Here is an 18,754-nt window from a genome sequence, read left to right as displayed (position 1 = left end):
ATGCTGCGGCCCCTCGCTGGCGGTGTGAATGAATTCCACATTGCACGTCAGCAGGAGCATGGAAATAAATAAATGCAAATGGTTCACAATGACTTCACAACCAGTGCAATTCAGCTCTGGTGGGAGAACATAGTCTCCCAAACTGAGTATCCTGGCTAATGTGTCTTAAGATAGTCAAAATAACTCTGACAGATCCAGTACCCCTTCTCACTCTGCTGTTAACCTGTGCTCCCTCAGTTCTGATAATAGCAGCAATTCACCAGTGAGCTAAACGCCTCCATCACCATCAAGTGGCGTTAAAAAAAAACCAAGATACAACACTACAAATTATTCTCAAAAAAGAAAACAAACCTGGTATTTTTTTCTCACTAAATATAATGGGCTGGATTCACTGTCCCCTGGGACGCCCAGAATGTGTTCCCCAATTGTTGGTCGTCGGGGCAAAATCAGGATCGACGCCAGGTGCCGACTCGAATGCCATGCTGCCGTCTCCCAATGTCAGGAACCCAGGTTCAATTCTAACTTGGGTGACTTCCTGCATGGAGTTTGCACATTCTCCCCATGTCTGCATGGGTTTCCTTCGGGTGCTCAAGTTTCCTCCCACAGTCCAAAGATGTGCAGCTTAGGTAGATTGGCCATGCTAAATTGCCCTTTGTCATGCAAGAGTCCCTTTAAGAAATGTGTGTTTCTCAAATGGCAGTAGTGATGTCAGTAGTGATGGCAATAGTGGGTGGAGCTGGGCTGTCTTTCTGTCTTTCACTTTCATTTTGAGCTGAAAAGCTGCTTCTTAGTTTTGTTTTAGATTTGTTTTAGATTTGGAGAAGCTGCACAGCAAGATGTGTATGAATCTGTGCAAGCTAAAGAATAAAAACAAATTACTATGGATGCTGGAATCTGAAATGAAAGAGAAAATGCTGGAAAATCTCAGCAGGGTAGCATGGTGGTTAGCATCAATGCTTCACAGCTCCAGGGTCCCAGGTTCGAATCCCGGCTTGGGTCACTGTCTGTGTGGAGTCTGCACGTCCTCCCCCTGTGTGCGTGGGTTTCCTCCGGGTGCTCCGGTTTCCTCCCACAGTCCAAAGATGTGCGGGTTAGGTGGATTGGCCATGCTAAATTGCCCATAGTGTCCTAATAAAAGTAAGGTTAAGGGGAGGTTGTTGGGTTACGGGTATAGGGTGGATATGTGAGTTTGAGTAGGGTGATCATGGCTCGGCACAACATTGAGGGCCAAAGGGCCTGTTCTGTGCTGTACTGTTCTATGTTCTATGTTCTAGGTCTGGCAGCATCTGTAAAGAGAGAAAAGAGCTAATGTTTCGAGTCCAATGACTCTTTTGTCAAACCTAACAGACAGAGAAAGTGGGAAATATTTATACTGTGGAGTGAGAATGAAAGATGAGTCAGAGCCACCGAAACCCAGGGAAACCGGGTGCTACTGGCCACAGAAACCAAGGGGAAAGAGTGCTAATGGCAGTCCCCAGAGAGGACAAAAGATGTGAAAGGTCAAACAACAGGGAAACTAACATCAAAGGATGAACTGTCGATGTGGGGGGCGTAGTGATCTCTATATGTGCATGTACACAAGGGGTTAATGTGTAATCAGTAGCAGCACATGATCACTAGAGGGCCAGACCAACAGGGGTATAAAAGGCAACCACATTGGGTCTCTCTCTCTCTCGGGTGTACTGTCACCAGGGCAATAGCAGACTAGTGCAGATGGCTGGTGCAGTTACGTATAGTTACCGTAGTCAGATCTTGCCAACCTTATCACCAGTATCAAAGTTAAAGTAAAGATCTCATGCAATTATTGTTATAGTTGCTCAATAGTTACTGGTAAGTAGTTTTTCTTTTCATTGTCTAATTTATTTATTTTTCTTCCGTTTTAAAAAAAATTGTAGTTGTATAAGTTTACCTAAGGTTTAAGACATGGCAGGAGATCCCAGACCCATATCTTGCTCCTCGTGTGCAATGTGGGAGCTCAGGCACACGGCCACTGTCCCTGGCTCCTTCACCTGCAAGAAGTGTCTTCAGTTGCAGCTCCTATTAGACCGCTTGACGGCTCTGGAGCTGCGGATGGACTCACTTTGGAGCATCCGCGATTCTGAGGAGGTCGTGGATAGCACATTGGTCACACCGCAGGTGAAAGTTACTGAGGGAGATAGAAAATGGGTGACCAAAAGACAGAGCACGAGTAGGAAGGCAGTGCAGGTGTCCCCTGTGGTCATCTCCCTGCAAAACAGATATACCTTTTGGATACTGTTGAGGGAGATGGCTCACCAGGGGAAGGCAGCATCAGCAAGGTTCATGGCACCGTGGCTGGCTCTGCTGCTGTGCAGCAGGGCAGGAAGAAAAATGGCAGGGCTATAGTGATAGGGGACTCAATTGTAAGGGGAATAGACAGGCGATTCTGCGGACACAATTGAGACTCCAGGATGGTATGTTGCCTCCCTTGTGCAAGGGTCAAGGATGTCTCAGAGCGGCTGCAGGATATTCTCGGGGGTGGTGGGGGGGGGGGGGGGGGGAGAGGGTGAACAGCCAGGTGTCGTGGTGCACATAGACACCAACGATATAGGTTAAAAAATGGGACGAGGTCCTACAAGCTGAATTCAGGGAGTTAGGAGTTAAACTAAAAAGTAGGACCTCAAAGGTAGTAATCTCAGGATTGCTACCAGTGCCACGAGCTAGTCAGAGTAGGAATGTCAGGATAGATAGGATGAATGCGTGGCTCGAGAGATGGTGCAAGAGGGAGGGATTCAAATTCCTGGGGCATTGGAACCGGTTCTGGGGGAGGTGGGACCAGTACAAACTGGTCTGCACCTGGGCAGGACTGGAACCGATGTCCTAGGGAGGGTGTTTTCTAGAGTTGTTGGGGAAGGTTTAAACTAATGTAGCAGGGGGATGGGAACCAATGCAGGACGTTGGAAGGTAGTAAAACAGGGACAGAAGGGAAAGGAAGTAAGGGGGAAAGTGTAAGGCAGAGAAGCCAAAGTCAAAAATCAAAAAGGGCGACAATACAAGGTACAGTGACTGAGGGGAGCTCAGTGAATAGGCCCAGTAATACTAAAAGGAATAAAACTGGAGATGTTAAGATTCAAAACAGAGGTTAAAAAAAACCCAACATAAGTGTACTTCATCTGAATGCTCGTAGTATTCAGAATAAAGTCAATGAGTTGATGGCACAAATCATCGTGAATGACTATGATTTAGTGGCCATTACTGAAACATGGTTAAAGGATGGTCACGACTGGGAGTTAAATATCCGAGAGTATCAAACTATTTGGAAGGACAGAGTGGATGGTAAGGGAGGTGGTGTTGCTCTGTTATTTAAGGATGACATCCGGGCAACAGTGAGGGATGACATCGGAGCTATGGAGGATAAGGTTGAATCCTTTGGGTCGAAATCAGGAATAGTAAGGCGAAAAAGTCAATGATAGGAGTAGTCCATAGGCCACCAAATAGTAACATTATGGTGGGACAGACAATAAACAAAGAAATAACTGATGCATGTAGAAATGAAATGAAAAATGAAAATCGCTTATTGTCATGAGTAGACTTCAATGAAGTGACTGTGAAAAGCCCCTAGTCGCCACATTCCGGCGCCTGTCCAGGGGGGCTTTAAGGGGGCGCCTGTCCGGGGGGGGGGGGGGGGTTTATGGAACCTATGAGGGAACAAGCTTTCTGTTGCCCCCTAAAGATTTCCCAGTCCTCTAGTCTCCCACTAATCTTTGCCACTTTGTATGCTTTTTCCTTTAATTTGATACTCTCCCTTATTTCCTTAGATATCCACGGTCGATTCTCCCTCTTTCTACCGTCCTTCCTTTTTGTTGGTATAAACCTTTGCTGAGCACTGTGAAAAATCGCTTGGAAGGTTCTCCACTGTTCCTCAACTGTTCCACCATAAAGTCTTTGCTCCCAGTCTACCTTAGCTAGTTCTTCTCTCATCCCATTGCAATCTCCTTTGTTTAAGCACAAAACACTAGTATTTGATTTTACCTTCTCACCCTCCATCTGTATTTTATATTCCACCATGTTGTGATCGCTCCTTCCGAGAGGATCCCTAACTATGAGATCATGAATCAATCCTGTCTCGTTACACAGGACAAGATCTAGTACCGCTTGTTCCCTCGTAGGTTTCAGTACATACTGTTCTAGGAAACTATCGCGGATAAATTCTATAAACTCCTCTTCAAGGTTGCCTTGACCGACCTGGTTAAACCAATCGACATGTAGATTAAAATCCCCTATGATAACTGCTGTGCCATTTCTACATGCATCAGTTATTTAGAGGAATGGAGTTTAAGACTAGGGAGGTTATGCTGCAATTGTATAAGGTGTTAGTGAAGCCACACCTGGAGTATTGTGTTCAGTTTTGGTCTTTTTACTTGAGAAAGGACGTTCTGGCACTGGAGGGTGTGTAGAGGAGATTCACTAGGTTAATCCCAGAGCTGAAGGGGTTGGATTATGAGGAGAGGTTGAGTAGACTGGGAGTGTACTCATTGGAATTTAGAAAGATGAGGGGGATCTTATAGAAACATATAAAATTATGAAGGGAATAGATAGGATAGGTGCGGGCAGGTTGATTCCACTGGTGGATGAAAGCAGAACTAGGGTGCATAGCCTCAAAATAAGGGGAAGTAGATTTAGGACTGTGTTTAGGAGGAACTTCTTCACCCAAAGGGTTGTGAATCTATGGATTCCTTGCCCAGTGAAGCAGTAGAGGCTCCTTCATTAAATGATTTTAAGACAAAGATAGATAGTTTTTTGAAGAATAAAGGGATTAAGGGTTATGGTGTTCAGGCTGGAAAGTGGAGTTGAGTCCACAGAAGTTCAGCCATGATCTCATTGAATGGCGGAGCAGGCTCGAGGAGCCAGATGGCCTACTCCTGCTCCTGGTTCTTATGTTCTTATAAAATGTTAACTGGGTTCGTAGAATAAACATTGCTTTTGTTTAAAAATACTCTATGTTCTCTGTTGCATCACACATGTAAAGTAGGCCCTGGTCCCCATAACCAAAATCTATTTAAATTTGTGCGTCAGGTGAACTCCATGTTACACTTTGGGGTTCTTGAAACCCTGGACCATAACAAATTGGGGGCTTGAGAGGGATAAAAAAATCTATCGATTGGGTGGCTTAGTGAACTTAAAGACAGTGATGGGTCAGCATATTTGTGGTTGCTTTTCAGGTGTGGTATTCCAGTTTAAGTAGGGAGTGTGTTGTGGATAATGGCTCTTTCAGAGGCTCTGACATTTTTGGGGTGGATAAGGTCACACGCAATACCTTACGAACAGAGACTAAAAGCAGACTTTTAGATTTGGCAAAAACATTGCAGTTAACGTTACCTGACAACATGCAAAAAGAAGAGGTACTTACCGCGGTAGCTGAGCATTTGAAAATGCCTGAGATACAGTCTGACTCATTGGAAATGGCAAATTTTCAGTTGCAGATTAAGCAACTTGAACATGAAAAAGAATAAAGCAGCTGGGATACGATAGAGAGGAAAAAGAAAAGGAAAGAAAGAAAGGAGAAAAGAAAGAATGGCCCGAGCAGAACAAAAAGAAAAAGAAAGAGAAAGGGAGATACAGATCAGGGAAAAAGAAAATGAGAGAGAGTTTGTACTCCAGAAAATGGCCATGAAACATGACAGTCAGTTAAAATTGGTGGATGTACAGTTGGAGGAGAGTGATGAGGGTAAAGTGAAAGAGCTTTGTAGTCGAAGTCTTGGTGGGGATCTAATTAAATATATCCATGCATTGGCAAGGTAAGGAGATAGAAGCCTTTTTCATTTCATTTTAGAACGTGGCTAAACAAAATGAAATGGCCACAGGACATGTGGGCATTACTGATTCAAACAAAGTTGGTAGGTAGAGCTAGTGAAATGTTTGCATTACTATCAGAGGAGGTATCTGAGATGTATGAGAGGTGAAAAAATCCATCTTAGGTGCATATGAACTAGTGTCTGAAGCCTACAGACAAAGGTTTAGAAATTTAAGCAAAGAACCTGGTCAAACATACATGGAGTTTGAAAGGATCAAACACAGTAATTTTGATAGGTAGACAAGGACTTTGAAAATACACCAAACGTATGAAGCTCTCCGAGAAATTATACTTTTGGAGGAGTTTAAAAATTCAATTCCTGATGTAGTGGGAACTCTTGTGGATGAGCAGAGGGTTAAAACGGCGAAATTAGCAGCAGCGATGGCAGATGATTATGAATTAGTTCATAAATCAAAGTTTGGTTTCCAACATCAGTTTCAGCCTGTGATGGATAGAAACTGGGGACATGAGAAATACTCAAAGGTGATCTGATAGGAGATAATATGGAGAGTGTACCTCCGACGAAAAAAATAAATCCAGGTAAAAGAAATGAAAAGTTTCAAATGTTTTCACTGTAATAAACTCGGCCATGTAAAGTCACAGTGTTGGTAGTGGAAAAAAAGCACTGGGAAGGCTGGTGTGGTAAAACAGGATAAGACAGTAGGGTTTGTTAAAGTGGTAAAGGAAAACCCAAGTGAAGTGAACGAGGTGCAAAAGATTGTACAGCCTGATCAAGAGGTGATTGATAGGATGGTGCCAGATCTCTTTAAAGCATTTACTTTTGTGGGTAAAGTTTACTCGTGTTTATGAGGAGGAGCAGGTAAAGAATTTTAAGAGATATGGGAGCTTGTCAATCTTTGATGGTAAGAGATGAGGGGTTATGTAGTTTGGGAGGAATGTTGCCAGAAAAGGTTGCAATATGTGGAATTCAGGGTGAAAAGGGTAGTGTTCCATTATATAAAGTAAGGTTGGAAAGTCCAGTGAAGAGTGGTGAAGTGGTAGTAGGAGTAATAGAGAAACTATCTTGTCCAGGAATAGTTTATCTTGGGCAATGATATAGCTGGATAATAGGTGGGAGTGATGCCTACTGTGGTTGATAAGCCAGTGGAAAATCGGACAACTGAAGTGTTGAAGGACGAATATCCTGGGATTTTTCTGAATCGTGTAATAACAAGGTCGTAAAGTCACAGGTTAAGACAAGAGGAGAAATCTGAGACTGAAGAGAAAGTTGAAGTGCAATTATCAGAAACGATTTTTGATCAGATGGTTGGAAAAGAACAGTTGGAGGACGAGGCGGATATATTCAGTTCAGGAAAATTGGTGGAGTTACAACAGAAAGCATACATAGAAGAGTAATCTGAGTGTATACCAGAGTATTATTACCATAAAAATTATGTCATAATGAAAAAATGGAGAACATTACATATGCAGGTGGATGAAAAGTGGGCAGAAGTTCAACAATTGGTATTGCTGGTAGGGTAGAGAAAGGAGGTGTGAGTCGCACATGAGGTGCCACTGGGAGGTCATTTGGGAGTGAGGAAAACAAAGCAAAAATCCAAAAACATTTTTATTTGCCTGGACTACATAAAGGTGTAGTTAAATTTTGTTGATCATGTCACACATGTCAAGTGATAGGGAAACCTCAAGCAGTAATAAAACCAGCGCCCTTAATAGCATTTGAGAAACCTTTTACAAGGGTCCTAATTGATTGCGTAGGACCGCTTCCTAAAACGAAAAGTGGGAATCAATATCTTTTGACTATAATGGATGTGTCTACTAGGTTTCCAGAGGCCATTCCAGTATGCAATATTACAGCTAAAAAGATTGTGGAGGAGTTACTTAAATTCTTTACTAGATATGGACTACCCACAGAAATACAATCAGATCAAGGTTCAAATTTTACCTCAAACTTATTCAAAGAAGTCATGGATAGCTGAGGAATAAAACACTTTAAATCAACTGCGTACCATCCAGAATCAAAGGGAGCATTAGAAAGGTGGCATCAGACATTAAAGACAATGTTGAGGGCTCATTGTCAAGATTATCCAGAGGATTGGGATAAAGGAATTCCATTTGTACTGTTTGCAATTAGGGATGCACCTAATGAGTCAACCAAATTCAGCCCTTTTGAACTACCTTTTGGTCATGAGGTAAGAATACCACTTAAATTGATTGAGGAAAAATTGGTAAGTGAGAAATCGGAACTTACATTATTGGATTACGTGTCAAATTTTAGGGAACGATTAAATAGAGCACGGAAATTGGCTAGAAAAAATGTAAAAGTTGCACAACATGTGATGAAACGGGTAACAGACAAGAAATCCAAAGTTCGTAGTTTTGCCTGTCGAGATAAAGTTTTAGTATTGTACCAGTGGTAGGTGAACATTTAAAAACAAGTTTTTGTTCACCGTATCAGATTGAAAGGGAATTAAGTGAGGTGAATTATGTAGTACGAACGCCGGATAGAAGAAAAACTCACCGCATGTTGCATGTGAATATGCTTAAAAGGTACTTTGAAAGGGAAAGAGAGCAAATGGAGGAGGTTTTAATGATTCTAACTCAAAGTGACGAACCAAATCCAGATGACTGTGAATTTGACCTCAAATTAAATTGAAAAACGAGGATGTTCTTAAAAATTGGGATAAACTGTTGAGTTACCTTCCAGAGGAAAAACAAATTGACCTGAAAGAGTTATTGATATCGCATGGGCAAGTTTGTGGAGATAAGTTGGGAAGCACTAAAATGGCTATACATGATGTTGATGTGGGAAATGCTATTCCAATTAAACAACATCCATACAGACTTAACCCTTTAAAATTGGCACAGGTTAACAAAGAGATTGAAAGTATGCTTAAAAATGGCATGATTGAAGTGGTTGCAGCCAATGGAGTTCACCCATAGTGATGGTACCAAAACCGGATGGTACCCAACGGTTGTGTGTGGACTATAGAAAGGTTAATGCGGTTACAAGAATGGACTCTTATCCTATCCCACACTTGGAGGATTGCACTGCGAAGGTGGGACAATCCGCTTTTATTTCCAAAATGGATTTACTTAAAGGTACTGGCAGGTACCTTTATCTGAAAGGGCAAAGGAGATTTCAGCTTTGCCCTTGGTATATAATGGTCCAAATGGTATGTACCAGTTCAAAGTTATTTGGCATGAAAAATGCACCAGCCACATTTCAACGGTTAACTAACAAAGTTGTTTCCGGATCACCCAATTGTGCGGTATACATCGACGATCTGGTCATTTTTAGCCAGACATGGAAAGAACATTCGAAGCATCTGATGGATTTATTTGTTCGACTTCAGGAAGCAGGTTTGGTGGTAAACCTAGCCAAAAGTGAATTTGGAAAAGGCCAAGTCACTTTCCTCGGCCACACAATCGGACAGGGTCGAATGGTCCTACGGGATGTGAACACAAAATTGATTGGGGGGTTTCCAATACCCTTGACATGAGGGGAAATAATGTGATTTCTTGGTATGAGTGGATTTTACCAGAAATTTGTGTCGAACTTTAGCAGTGTGGTTGCTCCACTGATGGACGTGCTCAAGAAGCGTAGCAGATTTAAGTGAACAGCGGAGTGTCAGCAGGCATTTGACAGCCTGAAGGCTGTGTTAACCACTGCTTCTGTGTTAGCCATCCCAAATTACACAAAACCATTCAAAGTGGCTGTTGTTGCGAGTGATATGGGCGTAGGTGCGGTGCTTCTACAAGATGACGACAAAGGACTTGAGCGGCCTTTTGTTTATTTTTCAAAGAAATTGAATTCTCACCAGAGGAAGTTTTCAACGATTGAGAAGGAGACTTTGAGCTTGGTGCTCGCTTTGTAACATTTTCAAATTTCTGTAACAAGCAACAATCTAACACAATGATATATACTGATCATAATCCAGTGACGTTTCTGGAATGATAGTAATATATAAACACAGGCAGGCAGGCAGGCTTACTTTGGAGCAATTCCGGAATAAAAATGCAAGACTGTTTCCATGGAGTTTATTGTTACAGCCATTTCATTTAAAAATAATACATGTGGCAGGACGTGAAAACGTGATAGCCGATGCTTTGTCACAAATACAGGACAAGAACTAAAAATGGACTATATTATTATCAATGTTTCTGTATTTGTTCTGTTAAACACAAATTATTGATGATTTCAAAGTGGTAACTGCTCTCAGTAGAGAATTTAAACCAGCTGTACTTCTGTAAAAACGTTTTTTGCCTTATGGATGTCTTATAGAGTACTGTATTCTTTGGGGGGGGGGTGTATTTGAATTGATGGTTGGTCAGATGTTCACTGTATGTTTATATGTTTATAAAATGTTAACTGGGATGGGCAGCACGGTGGCCTAGTGGTTAGCACAACCGCCTCACGACGCTGAGGTCCCAGGTTCGATCCCTGCTCTGGGTCACTGTCCGTGTGGAGTTTGCACATTCTCCCCGTGTCTGCGTGGGTTTCGCCCCCACAACCCAAAGATGTGCAGAGTAGGTGGATTGGCCACGATAAATTGCCCCTTAATTGGAAAAAATAATTGGGTAATCTAAATTTATTTTAAAAAAATGTTAACTGGGTTCATAGAACAAACATTGTTTTTGTTTAAAAATACTCTTAGTTCTCTGTTGCATCAACCTGTAAAGTGGGCCCTTGAGTTCCCCATAACCAAAATCTATTAAAATTGTAGGTCAGGTGAACTCCATGATACACTTTGGGGTTCTTATATCCAAAGATGTGGGGGAACAGGAATAGGACAGGGGCAGAGGCCAAGCTAGGGTTCTCTTTCAGAGGGTCAATGTAGACTCAATGGGCTGAATAGCCTCCTTCAGCACAGTAGGGATTCTACAGATTGTATAGTTCTGGCAAACCTCATGTTTTCCTCTCAACAGCACAGTACTGCTGCTTCAGAAGAATAGACATCAGGATTGAAACTTTCCCCCAGTACTCATAGACCCAACTTCAAAGTCTGAAGAAAGTAAATTTATTGGATGGCAATGGGCAGCATAAGGAATAAGATTGAATTCCCAGTTCATAATTTGACTGATGTGTTTGCAAGGTGATCAAACTCTTCCCAAAGATTAGCCGGATGACTGAAACAAGAGTACTTCAATCTGCATCTGGCAGAAATAAAGAAATGGAAAATGTGTGAAAGGTTTACAGAATGAGGAAGAAAATGGAACTGGGAGATGTACCGACAAATACACTGGTACCAGAGAGCGAATGAGATATCCAAATGTGGCAGAGGCATGGAGATACTGTAGAAAGATAAAAAGAAGAGGAATAAGAAAGAGATAGAGTAGGCAGTGAGTAAAAGTATGTGAGAGACACACAAAGAGGAAATGGAGAGACAACCAAACAGAAAGGCAGAGAGATGGAAAATAGAAACATTTTAGAAAATAGGAGACAAGTAGATGCAGTTACTAGAAGAAAGACATAAAGTTTTATTTCTATTTTTGTCCTTCAGCATTGATGTGGGAAATCAGCTCATATTTGCTGTAGTTTTATTAGCAATTGGGCATTGTGAATAATATGCTGTATTCCTCTGGTTCTGGTTCTAGTTCTTTGATGGCCCTAATGTGCATGCACGCCTCATTGGAAGATACTGCGGCTTTGAACTGCCTCCAGCAGTGTCATCCACTGGAAGCACCCTGACGGTCCAGTTTATTAGTGATGCCACTATAAATGGAAAAGGTTTCCTGCTGGAATGGAAAGCAGTACAATACATTGTTGACCCAACTGCAATACCAACTGTCCAACCAGGTGTGTGGTTAAAAACATAGAAGATGTAGTACATATATAATTGATAACAGTAAATACAAATGCATGTCTATAATTCAGAAGAGCTGTGCACACAGAAAGAAGTTAAGTATACTGAATAGGTTTTGGTAAATTTCTAAAACCATACCCAGTTGTTAAGATCGCACCATTAGCTTCAGGAATAACACTTGAAAAGTCAGCTGAAATTTTCCGGTCAATCCCACTGGCGGGATCTTGTGGCCCCACCAATGGTGAGCCCTGCTGCAAGTTCCCCGGCAGCACACGCTGTGAACAACGGGAAAAACCGTTGACAGAGGTGGGAGTGGAAGTTACTGACACCAGCTAAAGGCAGGCCACCTCCACCACAACAGAACTTACTGTAGGGAATCCCACCCTAAATCTCACCTAAACTGAGTCATTGGACGGGATTCTCCGAGTCCCCGTGCCGAAATCACGCTCGGCGCGGGGGTGGAGATTAGGCATCAAACCGGAGATCGGATCAACCCAACTCCTGTGATTCTCCGGTCCCAAGAGAATCGCCACCAAACGGGCACACGAGGTCGACACTGCGCCGGTCGGGGGCCATTAAAAGAGCCGCGCGGGGATTCTCCAAGTGCAACTGGTCAAGTCCCTGCTGGCGTGGTTCTCTCATGGTTCCACCTGGTGGTCACTTGGCGTGATTGCTGCGGACTCAGTCCGCGGCCACCCTGGTGCGGGGCAGGGGGATCATTCATGGGGGGGGGGGGCGACGGAGGTGCCTCCAGGATGGCCAGGCTATCGATTGGGGGCCACCGATCCGTGGGCGTGCGCGATCTGGGGGGGGGGGGCTGGTTTAGCTCACTCGGCTAAATCACCGGCTTTTAAAGCAGGCCAGCAGCACGGTTCGATTCCCGTACCAGCCTCCCCGGACAGGCGCCAGAATGTGGCGACTAGGGGCTTTTCACAGTAACTTCGTTGAAGCCTACTCGTGACAATAAGCGATTTTCATTTCATTTCATCTATCTTCTTGGTGCTGGTCTGCGGTGTGGGTTGGCCATGTCGTGCGGGGTGCCCAAAATAGGCTGCCGCCTTGCGCATGTGCGGACCCCAGACCGGAAGTGCAGGGCCCCGTATCGGCAGCTGGAGCTGCGAGGAGTACTCCGGGCCCTGCTAGCCCCCTCCAGGTAGGAGAATCACTCTGGACTTTCTCCAGGTATGGCCAGAGTGATTAGCGTGCGTTTTTTTTGAAGGCGTGGGGACTTAGACCCATTAATGGAGAATCCCGCCTAATGTATTAATTCAGCAAGGCACTGGGTAATATTTAAATAAGATATATGTATATGGCATTACAATCCCAGCTGGTGTTACCCCTGGACAAGGCGATTTTAACTTAAATTATTTTCTTGAGAAACGTGGAGAGTGTTTACTGAACAGAGTTACTCTGCTGACAAAATTTTAAGAAAAAAATAGAACATTTATTAAACAAGAAATTATTAACATTATATTCCTTTACCAACGCCGATACCTTTACAGATATATACAGATTTGTCAGGATAACACAATTTACAAAATCCACCTTCTACTCTAATGTTCACAGTGAGTTCACAGTCCAATATACCAATAGGTGACCTGTGGTTGAACATACCACACTCTGAAACTAAGCGACAAATGCCACCCCAAACAGATGCTGGGGATCTCTCATCAACTCCCCCGATACTTATCACACTCTGAATTACGAGACTGATGAGATTTAATGGCTCATAATGAATTAAAAACAGAGGGTGCGATTTTGCTGCATTTCCTGCCAACAGGATCTTCTAGTCCTGCCAAAGGCGACATTCCGCATGATGTGTTCTCCGGCGGCGGAAGGGTGAGCCATGCAAAATGCCACAGACACCAGCGGGATTAAGGTCCTGATAGTGGAACAGAGGCGAGCCTCCTCTGCCACTGTAAAACACACCCCAGAGAGTAATGTATCCAGGTTTGCTTAGAATATAAAGTTAGGTGGGAATGTAAGACGTGAGGAGGACACCGAGATTCTGTAAAGAGAGATAGACAGGGTAAGTGAGTGGTAAACAAAGTGGCAGGTGGAGTATTATGAGGGGGAAGTGTAAGGATCTTCATTTGCTAGTAAGAATAGAAAAGCGGGGGCAGCACGGTGGCACAGTGGATAGCATTGCTGCCTCATGGCGCCAAGACCCAGGTGCAATCCCGGCTCTGGGTCACTGTCCGTGTGGAGGTTGCACATTCTCCCCGTGTTTGTGTGGGTTTCGCCCCCACAACCCAAAGATGTGCAGGGTAGGTGGATTGGCCACGCTAAATTGCCCCTTAATTGGAAAAAAAGAATTGGGTGCTCTAAGGTTTACTAAAAAAAATAAGAAAAGCAAAATATTCTTCAAAGATGTGAAAGTTTAATTATTAATTTTTAGGGAGATCTGCATGCAATTAATAAGTCAAATGGCATATTGGCTGTTAATGTAAGGGGATTGAAGGTCAACACAAAGGAAGTCTTCCTACATTTGTACAGTAAGAAGTCTTACAACACCAGGTTAAAGTCTAACAGGTTTGATTCAAACACGAGCTTTCGGAGCGCGGCTCCGAGGAAGTGCCTGAGGAAGGATCCGCGCTCCGAAAGCTCGTGTTTGAATCAAACCTGTTGGACTTTAACCTGGTGTTGTAAGACTTCTTACATTTGTACAGGGGTTTGGTAAGAGTACACCTGGAATACTGCGTGAAGTTTTTGTCTTCATATTTGAGGAAGGATATACTTGCATTGGAGGCGATACAGCAAAGATTCACTAGATTGCTCCTGGAATAAGAGGGATGTCCTATGATAAAAGCCTGAGTAAATTGGGAGTATACCCTCTGGAGATTAAAAGAATAAGAAGTGATCACATTGAAACATCCAAGATTTTGAGAAGTTGTTTCCCCCTAGCTGAGCAGGCTAGAAGATGAGGTATTGCCATAGAAGAAAGGGGTCCTCTGAGATGAGACAAAATTGCTTCACTCAGAAGGTTGTGAACTTTGGACTTATCAATCCCAGAGGGGGGTTGATAGAACATAGCACAGTACAGGCCTCCTTCTTAATATCTACCTGTTCGAGTCTATTAACCTGATTCACACTGTTCTCATGAGCAGCATGGTCCCTCTCTCTAGTGAATACTGAAGCAAAATATTCATTTAGGGCCTCCTCTACCTCCTCAGACTCTAGGGACAAGTTCCCTCCACTATCCCTGATCGGCCCTACTCTCACTCAGATCATCCTCTTATTTCTCACATAAGTGCAGAATGCCTTGGGGTTTTCCCTAATCCTTCCTGCCAGGGCTTTTTCATGCCTCCTTCTAGCTCTCCTAAGTCCATTTTTGAGTTCCTTCCTGGCTACCTTGTAACCCTCCAGAGCCGTGCCAGATCCTTGCTTCCTCAACCTTATGTAAGCTTCCTTCTTCCTCTTGACTAGAAGCTCTACTTCTCTTGTCATCCAAGGCTCCTTCACCATTCCTTCCCCGTCTCAGTGGGACAAAACTATCCAGCACTCGCAGCAAGTGGTCCTCAAACAACCCCCACATTACTGTTGTGCATTTCCCCAAGAACAATTGTTCCCACTTTATGCTCCTCCACTCCTTTCCCCTCCCCCAATTAAATACCTTCCCATACTGTCTGTTCCTGTCCCTCTCCATGACTATGGTAAAGGTCAAGGCGTTGTGGTCACTGTCATCGAAATGCTGTCCCACCGAGACATCTGACACCTGGCCTGGTTCATTGCCGAGCACCAAGTCGATATATAGCCTCCCCCCTCGTCGGCCTATCTACATATTGAGTCAGGAATCCTTCCTGTACACACCTGACAAAAACTGCACCATCCAAACCATTTGCAGTAAGGAGGTTCCAGTCAATATGAGGGACGTTCACCCATGACAACAACTCTGTTACTTCTGCACTTTTCCAAGATCTGTCGCCCAATCGGTTTCTCTATTTCTCTGCTGCTATTAGGGGGGTCGATAGAAAACTCCCAATAAAGTGACTGCTCCTTTCTTGTTTCTGACTTCCACCCATACTGACAGTAGCCAAACCCTCCTCAACTACCTCCTTTTCTGTAGCTGTGATGCACTCCCTAATTAACAGTGCCACGCCCCCTCCTCTTTTACCTCCCTATTCTTCTGAAAACATCTAAACCCCGGAACATCTGACAATCATTCCTGCCCCTGTGAAATCCATGTCTCCATAGAGGCCACAACATCATAGTTCCAAGTACTGATCCATGCTCTAGGTTCATCTCCCTTATTCCTGATACTCCTTGCATTGAAACAGACACACTTTAACCCATTCCACTGAGTGCAACTTTGCCCTATCAACTATCTATCCTTCCTCACAGACTCGCTGCATACTATTTCTGCCTGTTCAACAGCTACCCTATCCTCTGATCCATAGCTCTGGTTCCCGTCCCCCTGCCAAACTAGTTTAAACCCTCCCGAAGATCTCTCGCAAACATCCCACCCAGGATATTGGTGCCCCTCCAGTTTAGGTGCAATCCGTCCTTCATGTACAGGTCCCACTTTCCCCAGAAGATATCCCAATGATCCACATATCTCAAGCCTTCCTTCCTGCACCAGCCCTGTAGCCACGTGTTCAGTTGCACTCGCTGTCTGTTCCTTGCCTCACTTGCACGTGGCACCAGTAGCAATCCTGAGATACTACTCTGCTTGTCCTGCTCTTCAGCTTCCAACCTAACTCCCTAAAATCACTTATAAGATCCTCATCCCTTTTCTTAGCTATGCCGTTGGTGCCTATGTGCATCACAACTTCTGGTTGCTCCTCCCCCTCCCCCTTAAGTATCCCGTTGACTCACTCTAAGATATCCCTGGCACCCAGGAGGCAACATATCTTCCGGGAGTCTCGTTCGCGACCACAGAATCTTCTATCCATTTCCCCTAACCATTGAGTCTCCTATCTCTATTGCTTTTCTATTCTTCCCCCTTCCCTTCTGAGCCCAGAGCCAGACTCAGTGCCAGAGACCTGACCACTGGGGCCTTCCCCCGAAGGTCATCCCTCCCAACACCATCCAAAACGGTATACTTGTTTTGAAGGGGAACGGGCACGAGGGATCCCTGCACTGTCTGTCCATTCCTTTTCCTTCCCCTGACTGTAACCCAGCCACTTTTGCCCTGCACATTGGGTGTGGCTACCTCCCTGTAACCTCTCTCTACCACCTCCTCTGCCTCCCAGATATGAAGTTGCTCCAGCTCCAGCTCCAGTTCCCTAATGCAGTCTCTGAGGAGCTGGGGTTGGGTGCACTTCCCGCAGGTGTAGTCAGTGGGGACACCGGTGGTGTCCCTCACCACCCACATGAAATGAAAATCCTACAGGAGGAGCATGCAACTGCCCTAGCCTCCATCCCTTTTGATTTGAACTCCCGAAGAGATTTAAAGGGGATAAAAAGAAAAGATTAAACACCCGTTCGGCCCTTAAAAAAATATATATATACTGCTACTACTCTCCCAAGTGAACCTTATAAAATTGGTGATTCTGCTAAATGATACAAAGATAGTTTGCTGCCCCAAAAAACAAAACAAATACAAAAATAAAAATAATTAAAAATTAAAAAAAACAAAAACAAACAACTCTTACCTTACAGAATGTAGCTGCCCTGTGAACTAACTTGAACTCCGCCCTCCGACTCTACTCCCAGTCAGCTGAACTCTCTGTAAACTCCCGGCTCCCTTCACGCTCTTTGAAATAATGTAGGCAATCAAATGAAAGGAGCACCTTGCTCCCTCCTCACCTAACTCCCTCAGTCACCAAACTCATTTTAACACTCCAAAGCACACAAATTCAGTACTCAAGTGCAAACAAAGTCAGCACTATGAGCTGGCTCACCTTAATACTGTCTGACTCTAGCCTCTGAAAACTGGCTTAACTCTGAAAACTAATTAACAAGCTGCAGCTGCAAGTAGAACATCTGTTTAAAGCTGATTGAAAATTCACTTTCTTCTCACCCAAACAGAAATTTTTATGTTAATTTAATGTATTTTGTTTTCTAAATTTAGAGTACCCAATTCATTTTTTCAAATTAAGGGGCAATTTAGCGTGTCCAATCCACCTACCCTGCACATCTTTGGGTTGTGGGGGCGAAACCCACGCAAACACGGGGACAATGTGCAAAGTCCACATGGACAGTGACTCAGAACCGGGATCGAACCTGGGACCTCGGCGCCATGAGCCAGCAGTGCTAACACTGCGCCATTGTGCTGCCCTCGGAATATTAATGTATTGAGTACATTCAAGACTATGAATGATAGATTTTTAATCTTGCATGGAATCAAAGAATATGGGGAGTGGACGGGAAAGTAGAATTCAGGTAGAAAGTCAGACATTTATTGAATGGCGGAGCAGGCTCAAGCAATCATATACATGGTCTAATCCTGCTCCTATTTATTATATTCTTATATCATAACAGTCTTTCTCTTCCTTGGATATCAGTTTGTTCGCTATAAAATTGCTCTAAAGGTTTGCCAGCTTCTACCTTTCTTTGCAACAGATACACAGGCTTTGAATTTATGCAGAGCCAGTGAGGGAAGAGCATTGCGCTCGAGAGAGAGCAAAATGCAGCCAGTGCCCGGCAGCCTCCGTGCCTCGTAGGATTCACCCAAGTCCTGCGAGGCGTCGGATTCGGAATTCCACCCAAAAGGGGCGGGATCAAATGGCGCTCCTGGAGGTGAGTCTACTCACCTGGGATACACTGGCCTCCCTCAATCCCCCGGCCTCCCAGGGAGGTTGGAGCTGGGCGCCAATCAATGCTGGTCCACGTGATGGTACCCAGGTGGTATCCTGAGCTATCAGAGACCCCTGGGTGGTTAGCGTCAGTGCAGGGTGAACCCCTGGCCCTCCCCTGGTATGTGGGCACCTTGGTATCTTGATACTGCCACCCTGGCTGGCACTGCCTGTGTGCCAGGGTGGCTGTGAAAGGGTACCCAGGTGGCAGGGTGGCACTGCCATGGGTCAAGGTCTGATGGAGGGGCCATGCACGTGAAACAAAGATGGAGGGGGTTTGAAGGGTAGGGGTGTGCAGTGCAGGTAAGTAGGGTCCTCAGTGAGGTTGAGGTAATGACGGGTGGTCCTTGAAGGGAGGTGGTGCTGAAAGGGGGCTTGGGGGACTAAAAGGGGGCCGCAGGGTGCCCTCGCTTGGGGGGTGTGGGGTAACGCCCATGGGT

General features: G+C 44.4%; 1 protein-coding gene across 1 annotated transcript in view; it reads left to right on the top strand.

Moving 5' to 3' along the window:
* cubn (cubilin (intrinsic factor-cobalamin receptor)) overlaps positions 1–18,754 on the top strand; it is a 450,080-nt gene that overhangs the window by 235,529 nt on the left and 195,797 nt on the right. The window contains exon 33 of the mRNA XM_038796451.1: positions 11,369–11,570. Within this exon, the coding sequence (XP_038652379.1) occupies positions 11,369–11,570 (202 nt within the window). The remainder of the gene's footprint in view (positions 1–11,368; positions 11,571–18,754) is intronic.

Source organism: Scyliorhinus canicula, chromosome 5 (assembly GCF_902713615.1).
Source record: "Scyliorhinus canicula chromosome 5, sScyCan1.1, whole genome shotgun sequence".
NCBI classification, from domain to species: Eukaryota; Metazoa; Chordata; class Chondrichthyes; order Carcharhiniformes; family Scyliorhinidae; genus Scyliorhinus; species Scyliorhinus canicula.
This window is presented reverse-complemented; position numbering and strand designations above follow the sequence as displayed.